Raw genomic sequence first — 9,687 nt, 5'->3', positions numbered from 1 at the left:
CCAATGTGCCACATACCAGCGGGCCCGAGGACAGGAGTAGGCGAGCGCACGCGCGTCCGGCGGGAATGGGACGTCCGCGGACGAAAAACGGACGCGCGCTCATTTGGGTCGGCGCGTTGGGCCACCTTTTCTGTCTGCGCCGACCCAAACGGACGGCCGCAGACGAAATGGGTCGCCCCATTGAAGTTGCTCTTAAGGCTGGATTTGGTGACCACACATGTAGGGGCCAGTTCTTTTGAGCAGATTACGGAGAATCTCGGTCTGAAATTTTTTTAGCCAAAAGAACTTGATTGCCTCTCCAAAATCTTCAAAGAATCCTAATACAATCCAAAATCTCCAAAATAGTTGGATTTTCCCAGAATATGAGGATTTTGGCTAGTCCCTCAAAAGAAAAGAGTTAACAGAGTGCCCCTATTGCAACAGGTTATTACCACAAGAATGCCACCGAGCCCGCACGACTTGTACAGAGAAAACGAGCGCCCCTGCCTCGACGCCTCATCTGTTCGCTCGGCTCGAACTAGAGCAGGGCCAGCGCTAGGGTTCCAGCGCCGCCGCCGGCCCCGCCTCGCCGCCGCCGGGACCCACTCCCGCCGCAGCCCAGCTTCCTCCACGGCGCCGTCTGCCCCTCTGCCCTCTGCCGCAGCCGGGACAACGGGAAGCTGCCGCCGCGCCCCTCTGCACCGGCTGCTCACGGCGCCTCCGTCCCGAAGCTGCAGATCATCCAGTCCTCCACTCCTCCACGGTGAGCCATCCTCTCTCTTCCAACTCTCCTTCTTTTTTTAGCTATAAATTGGATAGATGGATGGATGAATCGATGTGTCAATTGGATAGATGGATGGATGGATGGATTGATTGTTTAATTTGTTAGATGGATGCATGATGCCAGGTTTTTCTTGTTGATATCGTCAGTGCTATATATTGGTCCTGTTCCTAGATATTGGTACTGTGAATCTTTGCTACGATATGGAGATTTTTGTTACATTATTTAATTCTGCCTTTCAATGCTAATGTGAGAATGGTGAATGGTAATGGTAGATGGAGAAAGTCAAAGAACCCAAAGCAAATTGGGATAGTGCTGCTCATACAATTTTTACTGAGAATGATTGCCTCCACTTTCGAACATTAGTTGTAAAATATTGTCGAATCGAATTTCAGGTTAAGATGACTTGTGCATAGGTCGAGCTTCAGTCTGATGGATTCTGACGACAAGAAGTTTGGCAAAGGTACTGCTTTTGTCAAAATGCAGAAAAGTAGCATTGGCAAGCATATTCATCTCCGCTAGGGAACTTTGCCTCTGTAATTAACTATGGATGTTTATACTACACACTTTTGGAAGTTTAAAGGATTTCTCACCATTGAAGATGAAACCGACCGGTTGGGAGCATCCTCTGCTTCATTAAGCATCTACTTTACTTGATATCCTTTTTTAAGTACTGTGATGTTGCCATGCCTATTTGTGTTTGTTATCTGATATTCCCTTTGAGGGCAGGCCTAGCGCAATGGTGAAGTCCTCCCCACTTGTGCCAAGAGGTCCTGGGTTCGAACCAGCCTCTCTGCATTGCACTTTGCAGGGGTAAGACTAGGTTCCTATAATCCCTCCCCAGACCCCACCTTGTGTGGGAGCTTCTATGCACTGGGTCTGTCCTTTTTTATCTGATATTCCCTTTGTTTCTTTCTCTGTCTTTTGACCGCCCTGATTCAAGTTTTAATCAATAATAAATAATCCAATATTATGTGGGTTACTGGGTTATGTTACACATTTGATGCCATTCGACTTGTATACATAAGTACTTCTCTATTACTGTAGTTATGATTCTTATCTTGTAGCCATCAGCAAAATATTGCACAAGAAATATAGATTCGACGTTCAAACTTGGACAGTCAATCTTGGTCCTACATTTGATACCTTAAGCTGGCAGCATCTCTGGAACCGCCAAAATTTCCTCATGTTGACATTTTTTTGTCTATATGTTGAACAACGGGGTTTTCAAGTCGATGAGTCATTCTGGGGTAGCGACTCGGAAAAAGTTGAGCCTGCAGTTGTGACTAGTCGCAACTCGAGTCGCTAGTCGACACGTTTAGTCGACATTTTTTTGCGACTCATCGACTAGTCGCGCGACTCGAAAACAATGGAACAACCACATTGTCTTTTGTGCCCCCTGATAAGCTACTTTATTGGACCCTACCAGAGAAATAAGTGCCCATTGTACTTGTATGCATGAGTGCGTTTTCCTGGCATGGTTCTTGATGCGCATCCTTCTCCAAATTGCCTTGGTTATATGCAATGCTGGTAGTCCATAATATGACTCTTTCTATTTCAGGACCTAGGGAGCTCACTGGTGCTGTTGATTTAATAAGTCAGTACAAATTGGAGCCGCACCATGATTTCTTTTGCAAGAGGCCTTTGCCACTTGCAATCTCAGATACACATTACCTTCACAATGTAGTGGGGGACACTGAAATTCGGAAAGGAGAAGGAATGGAGCTAGATCAACTCGTTCAGAATGCATACTTAAGGGATAAGCCTCCTCATATTAAGCCCTTTGATATGGAAACACTGGGGCAAGCATTTCAGCTTCGAGAAACTGCTCCAGTAGATTTACCCTCTGTAAGACCATTTTTGCCATCCTACTTGCTTTATGGTGTTATATTGCATTTTCCTATCATACACTTGACAATTAAACCAATCAACAGGCTGAAAAAGGTATACCTACCATTTCGGGCAAACCGAAAAGTGAGTCCAAGGACAAAGAGAAAAAACATAAAAAGCACAAAGACAAAGATAAGGACAGGGAGCATAAGAAGCACAAACATCGACATAAGGAACGGTCTAAAGACAAAGACAAGGACAAGGATAGGAAGAAGGATAAGCATCATGAGAAGGTCGCTGCATTTTCTCTATGTTTAAAACTTCAGTATCTCCAAGTCTTACTCATCACTTAGCTATACTTTATATGTCCGCCAATTGTTCAGAAGAGGAAGCATGAGGGGACGGAGGATTCGGCAGACGTGCATAAGCACAAAAAAAGCAAGGTGATATACAATTATTATTTGCTTCCTGGTACAACAAATTTCTTTGCAGCACATTTTGTTGGTCTGTTAACATGACTTACCTATGGCAGCATAAGAGTTCCAAAACCGATGAGATGGGTAATGGACTTAGTTAGCTACAGGTTTTCTTCTTACTTCTGTTGTCAATCAATGTCATATTCTGTTAGAAGGAGGCTCAAAAGATTTCCGTCACCAGACCCGCTGCAGATCAATTGGTACGTGCTTCTTGAACTTTTATTTGCTGTTGGGTAGATGCATAAATTGATTATTTTGTATTGCTTTTCTTAATTCTTTGTCTTTCGGTGAAACATGAATTCAAATGTTTCGATTTAAGCTGCATAGTGAGCTTGTGTTTTTAAGTCAACCTAGATTTTATTTTATTATTTGGAGCCTAAATGATGAATACTTTAACCTTTGGTGAATTATTTATTACTCATTCAAGAGAATAAGATCTGCCTTTTGCCTGACTTTGTAAATATTAGTCTCATTTGATTTTATCTGCATCTTTTTTTTGTGAACAATTTTATCTGCATCTGTACAATATATGATGTTAGGGCCGGTTGCCCTGACATTACTTTATGTCCACTGTCAGTTTTAGACCTGGGCCAATTTCATTTCTTCAGTCTCACTTGACTTGAGAAGTACAGTTAGATATTTCCTTTGATTGGCATCTCTAGTGGTATTAATATATCAGTTATGATGGGCCTGCTGACTTTCTATACTATGTGGCATGATCTGGTTAGGCCTGACTTGCATCATAAATTCATAATGTAGTCACTAGTCGTATACGGTTTGCAGTTTACCAACACTTTGACCATACCATATGGTGATTAATTGGAACACAATGAACTATTGAAAAAGATCACTCGCAGTTTACTTAGTGATGTTCCTTTCGAAATCGTTGTATGCCATTTGCAACTCTTTGACGTCTGCACCTTGTATAATCTTCACAATTATTGTCCATTTCAAATAAGATATGGAAAACACAGCCAGATGAACACCAATGGGGAGAAACATTGGCAAACAATAGGCTTTTGTTTACATCTGTGATAATCCATGACTCTTAACTCTTTACTTTTATGTGGGTGATGCAGATATCATGAATGGCAGTTTATTTGAAGGTGCTTCAGATGAACGTCTTGCCTGCTGCTAATTATGTTGTTCTTGCAGTGTGGACCATGTGAAAAATGTAACTTGTAACAAAGGGACAATCCAACTGTATTTTGCAACCTTTTGTCCCTCGCTGACTAATGGGTTGCCTTGTAGGAACATTTAGATCAGGAAATCTGAGTAGGTGTTTTTGGTGAGATAATTTTTAAGACTAGGATCAGTTAACAATTTCATTTAGATTGAACTTTTAATGAGATTAATTTAAAAGATTAGGAGATCTGGGGATAGGTGTCTTTAACGAGACATTTATCAAAGGCTAGAAGCAGTCAATTCTGTTAACCAGGCCTGTGATAAAATAGTTGATGTAGCATGAGATAATGGTAAAAAAAATATTGTATGATATGGAAATGGAGCTTCATTCCTCGTGCTGATGAGGAAACTAGTTAATTCACCACCGCCTGGACTTGTTTCGAAGTGAAAGTAATCAAGTTAATTTGTAAGAATGACATGTCTTGTGTTTTCAAGAACATGCAAAGATGGTCAGGAATTAGACACTAAACCCTGTTTTCTCCTAGAACTGTGTAATGTTCTGCTTCTGCCCCAACTGATATACATTGGCTGTTTGGTTCTAGGCCTTGCATTGCCACACTTTGCCACACATTTTTGTCAAGCTTGCCTAAAGTTAATTAAACAAAATGAGAGCCACAAGTTGGCAAGCCTAAGAGAATTTTGCCATACTTTTTGTGTGTATGCCATGTGGGGCTCTAGTGTGGCTTGCCTAAGGTGTGCCTTGAACCACTCATCTAAGTTGGTCAAACTTGTCTAACCTTAGTGTGGCAACCTTTGGCAAACTTAGTTACAAACCAAACAGCCCCATTGTATTGCAGACCCTGAGACCGAACGCATAGAAAAACATAAACAAAACAGACTAAACCCAAAACATGATATTCTCAGTGTCGAATCGTGCTGCTTCCTCCAGTATTCCTGGGGCCTCTCATTCCTAAATATGTTGAGGAAACATGAGTGGTCATATCATTCCATTAGAGCCAGTCGAGGAGGTTGTATATTTCACACTGAACAAATGAGACATGTGCTAGAGCAATAAGAATCTGGGATCCTTTATCTCATCTCTAGCTATTTAATACGAAGATATTAACCTCTATACCAAATGATGCACATTATTAAAAAAGAATGACCAAATGACAGCATAGATAAGAACATACAAATAATTTTACAAAAATCTCGTTCTCTTGCGGCAGCACTCCCTTTGGAGGACAAGCGGGGCACTACTTCAACAGTGGCTACCATACGACCCTTTTCGACGGCCCTAATGCGGGCTACCGCTGAAGCATACGACCCTTTTCGACGGCCCTAATGCGGACTACCGCTGAAGCATACGACCCTTTTCGACGGCCCTAATGCGGGCTACCGCTGAAGCATACGACCCTTTTCGACGGCCTTAATGCGGGCTACCGCTGAAGCATACGACCCTTTTCGACGGCCCTAATGCGGGCTACCGCTGAAGCATACGACCCTTTTCGACGGCTCTAATGCAGGCTACCGCTGAAGCATACGACCCTTTTCGACGGCCCTAATGCGGGCTACCGCTGAAGCTTGGAGCGGATGCTGATGTGTGTTGGCTGAACACCTCTCTTTTGCTAGTGTTGTTTTTGTTTGCGATTATGACATAACCGGTGTTGCATCACCCAACCACCTACATCTTAGATAGCTCATCCTTGTGTTGTGTTGTAGCTGGTGCCCGGTGTTTTGTTGTGTGTGTGTTTTTCATGTTTCTTGCCTCCGCAAGATGTATTGCCCCTCGAGCTATATGAATTTTGATCCAGTTTTTCACATAAACTGGATCATGATTTTGACCCAGTTTCCACATAATAAACCGCCTCATTTCTTTTGAATTGATAGCAGCTACTACTAGATGTTACATTAAGGATTCAGAATCATAGAGTATATACATACTATTATTTGGTGATATATCCACTAAGCTCTGCATTGCATGCGTGGATTCAGTCACTTCCTATTTAGTTGCTAGTACGATCGATGCACGCACGCACATCCGCATCAGGAGCTGCAGAGATCGATGCACGCACGCACAACTGCATCAGGGGCTGCAGAGTTCACCAGACGGCCAGACTTAACAGGCTATAGGCAGCTCGCTCGAACACCACCCATATGCAAAATAAGTATATTTGCCATGGCACGGGGGCACAGATCATCACCAATAGAAACAGCCGGCTGCAGGAGCTTGAACACCTGGGCTGGCTTAGGCATGCTTGCTACGAGACACTAACTACTGGAAGTTAAGAGTGCTAAACAGCAGTAACGCTTAGACATGTTTGCAATGCGCTACTCGAACGGGATACATATATTGTCAGAGGATTTCTCAGAGCGTGCGACAACAGCTGCAGCTATCACAATAAGCAACAACACATGCACGCCGGAGCATTCCCACCGACGCCACAGCTCCAAACCAAAATACATAACAAAGCCAGTTTGTGTGCCAAAAAAAAATATACTCGCAAACAACAGGGGTGAACAATGATAGTTGTGATTGTTTTTTATTAGCAGAGACTTGCGTCGAAACATGCGACGTGTCAGGGTCTCTGTCAGCCGCTTTCAGCGTTGAGCTCAATGGGACGGCGATGACGACGATGAAGCCTGCATGAAAGAACAGGCCAGGGTGCATTAGCTCTGATGTTTATCTCTCAAAAGGCAAACAAAAGAAAGACGTTGTTGCATTGGCTTATCATGAACATAATCAATTAGGCATGCTAGATAAGAAAAACGTAACTTTGACCTCAGTTGATAAACTGTCTAAGAACTACCAAGAGGATGTATAACATCGACTACCACTACTTGGTAGCTCTAACTCCCTACAGACACGCATAAACATAGCATGCCATTGAAATGATTATGCAGCAAGGTTTAAAAAATGATTATGCAACTCACAACACGTGATAAATTTGCTTTCCTGAGTTGTAATGATCTGTCAATAAGCCTCTAAACTTGATAACATTGAAGATGATAAGATATGCAGAAACCAACATTCCTCTAATCTTGCAATATTTCTACACTACGGTTCTCACATTATGAAAAGTAAAACTGCTGAAAACAACAATACAAAGCAATTCATAGCAAAAGAGAAGAACAGTCAGATCAAGTTGACAAGATAACAAACAGACTGTTAACAAGACCAGGAACGAAACAGGAGCAACCAATTCAATTCGTTCACAGAAAGTTAAAGGACAAAAGCCCATACAAAAAGAGTGGAGGTGTGATCTGAAGCCAATACCTCATGCTCGTGTGCATGTCCATGACCATGCGCGTGATCATCATGGCCATCCCAAGGATGACGCATACCCTGAAAACATTGATATCATTAACCATGTATGCAAGTAAATCAAGAACATGTGTAGAGTGGAAGGACGAAAACCGAAATAGAATAGAGCAATACCAAGAGCACAGCGCCGTCCTGCTTAGCCCTGTAGAAAATCCAAAACCTGTAGAGAGGTTAACTTTGATTAAGTTTGTAACAGCAAAAGCTTGCGTGCTGTTAAAATAAATGGTTTATAGATCTAAGGATAGATATATAGAATGATACTTATGCCTGGATATGCTTAAAAATACAGAGCACAGGCACAATCAACATACAATCGAAGATGCCAAGTTTGAATTTGAAAAACATAGCCAACTTTGATATTTTGATCTAGAGCATCAATGCAATTACGCTAGTCTGGTTATGGTAAATTACGCAGGAAGAATCTGGACATGGGCGGTGAAAGACTTGATAACTAAATGGAAAATAACAAAAAGGATTCAGCAGGTTGAAGAAGAAAAGCTGAGTGGAACAAAAGCCTTAACATGCTTCTTTGTGGCATGTGTGTGTTCTTTTTCCTGAAGTCATGGCATTTTGGTTGCGAACTGATAATTACTCCAGTTATGATGGAGAAAACGGTCAATGGATTAAACCATCATTGTTTCTTGCATAGTTGATTGGTTGTTACTATAGGTTCCAGATGTCTTGTGTAATGAAGATACAAAGGTTATACACTCCTAACACCAGGCGCCTCTTTCACTTGACATAAGGTTGTAAAGATATACCAGTACCAGCTTGCTCAAATTTAATGCTCAGCATGAGGCCTTCATACTGAAGGCACTACCCTGAACCTTGGGAACATGATTACACACTTGTTTGCTAACCTGGGTAGATGGTCATCCTCTTGTCGCATGGTTGGAAACTGATAAAAATGACACGCACCACAGTTACTACGGTTGAAGGTACCAGAGTATATGATAACCTGTGCAGATGATCAACCCCGCTTGTTTGCTAACCTGGGTAGATGATCACCCTATTGTCGTAACGTTGGGAACGGCACAGTACACCGCTTGCTACGGCTGAAGGGGAGATTTCTTTTTGGTCTTTGTTCAAGAATAGCACAGGGCAAATGCAGCTGGAGGTGGTTGCCTTCCTAGTATAAGATCCTGGAAGACCAAATCACAACAACTCCCTATGAAACTTTCTACTACAATCACCACGGCTCCGGCGACGGAGCGGGCGGCGAATCGCATGGCCGAGACAGAACCAGATCGGACAGACAGCACGCGCGACCGAGCACCTCCCACTCTAGATCCCCAAATCGTGCGTTTGGAACAAAGAGTTCCCAATCAAATCCACCGTTCGGGCCAGGGTCGACCGGGGAAAGCGGGCGTCGGAGCGGCGGGGGGAGGCGCGCGGGCCGGGGGAAGGGAGGAGAGGGGATCGAGCGGGCGGGCGATTACCACATGGTGGCGCAGAGGCCCTTGCCGGCGATGGTGTGCCAGCGCTTGTTGTGGGGGATGGTGTAGCCCTTGTACGTCGTGCCGCCGTGCGCGCCTCCGCCGCCCATCGCCGCCGTCCGCCTCTTCTCGGTCCGGTCTCGCGCTCGTCTGGGTCTGCGCCTCTGTGTGTGTGCGCGTGGTGGCCGACGGGGTTGGGGGTGGGTGGGTGGGATGGATCTGTCTCACTCCCGCAGTGCGCGTGTTGGGCCCGAAAGAGAGTGGGAAAAAGGAAGGGCCAGATGCTTCAAGGCCCGTGGAGGTTGTCTCAAAAAAAAAAAAAAGCTAAGCCCGCCCGCACGAACCCCTAAAATAAAAAAATAAAAAACTAAGGCCGCGCGTTTATTTTAGGTGCTGGCCTGTCATGAAAAACATAGTAATAGATAGATATCCACATTCATATGTATGCAGTCGTTTTATTTCGCTTCTTTGAGAAGCTCTTGGAGTGGTAGACAGCACAAAGGTTCTGTCGCCAGTCCGGGTTCGAGTCTTCTCATCTCCTATAGTCCTATAAGAATAAGACAGGAGGAGTTTCCCCTCTGTTCTCAATCATTCTTTTTTTCTTCTTCTTTGCGTTTTATTTATGGTCTTCATCGATTTTCTCTGGGTTTATATGGCCTCTCTTCTCTTCTTTTCTTCTGCTGGTTTTCTTTGTTACAGTTTCCATAGGGTTTTCTATTTTATTTTTCTCCTTAG

At 43.6% G+C, this 9,687-nt stretch overlaps 2 protein-coding genes across 4 annotated transcripts; one reads left to right on the top strand and one right to left on the bottom strand.

Moving 5' to 3' along the window:
* Window positions 1-477: 477 nt before the first annotated feature.
* LOC125518820 (putative mediator of RNA polymerase II transcription subunit 19b) lies at window positions 478-4,569 on the top strand. Of its 3 annotated transcripts, XM_048683691.2 has the most exons (7): window positions 480-742; window positions 1,156-1,223; window positions 2,322-2,608; window positions 2,695-2,883; window positions 2,974-3,033; window positions 3,123-3,266; window positions 4,146-4,569. In XM_048683691.2, the coding sequence occupies exons 2-6, from the start codon at window positions 1,193-1,195 to the stop codon at window positions 3,165-3,167; spliced, it is 612 nt and encodes a 203-aa protein (XP_048539648.2). In that variant the 5' UTR covers window positions 480-742; window positions 1,156-1,192; the 3' UTR covers window positions 3,168-3,266; window positions 4,146-4,569. The 3 variants fall into 3 exon arrangements, with proteins under 3 accessions (XP_048539647.2, XP_048539648.2, XP_087394239.1); XM_048683690.2 differs by having other exon boundaries at window positions 478-742; window positions 2,974-3,266; XM_087538113.1 differs by lacking the exons at window positions 480-742; window positions 1,156-1,223 and having other exon boundaries at window positions 2,270-2,608; window positions 2,974-3,266.
* A 1,907-nt stretch (window positions 4,570-6,476) lies between these two features.
* LOC125518819 (NADH dehydrogenase ubiquinone 1 beta subcomplex subunit) lies at window positions 6,477-9,157 on the bottom strand. Its single transcript, XM_048683689.2, has 4 exons — window positions 8,956-9,157; window positions 7,631-7,676; window positions 7,469-7,537; window positions 6,477-6,834 (listed from the first exon to the last, which is right to left on the bottom strand). Exons 1-4 carry the CDS (start codon window positions 9,060-9,062, stop codon window positions 6,805-6,807), a joined length of 252 nt encoding a protein of 83 aa, XP_048539646.1. The 5' UTR covers window positions 9,063-9,157; the 3' UTR covers window positions 6,477-6,804.
* Between the last annotated feature and the right edge of the window lie 530 nt (window positions 9,158-9,687).

Source organism: Triticum urartu, chromosome 7A (assembly GCF_056163025.1).
Source record: "Triticum urartu cultivar PI428250 chromosome 7A, HENAU_Tu73, whole genome shotgun sequence".
NCBI lineage: Eukaryota > Viridiplantae > Streptophyta > Magnoliopsida > Poales > Poaceae > Triticum > Triticum urartu.
The sequence above is the reverse complement of the archived record's forward strand: the minus strand, read 5'-3'. Positions and strand labels throughout refer to the sequence as shown.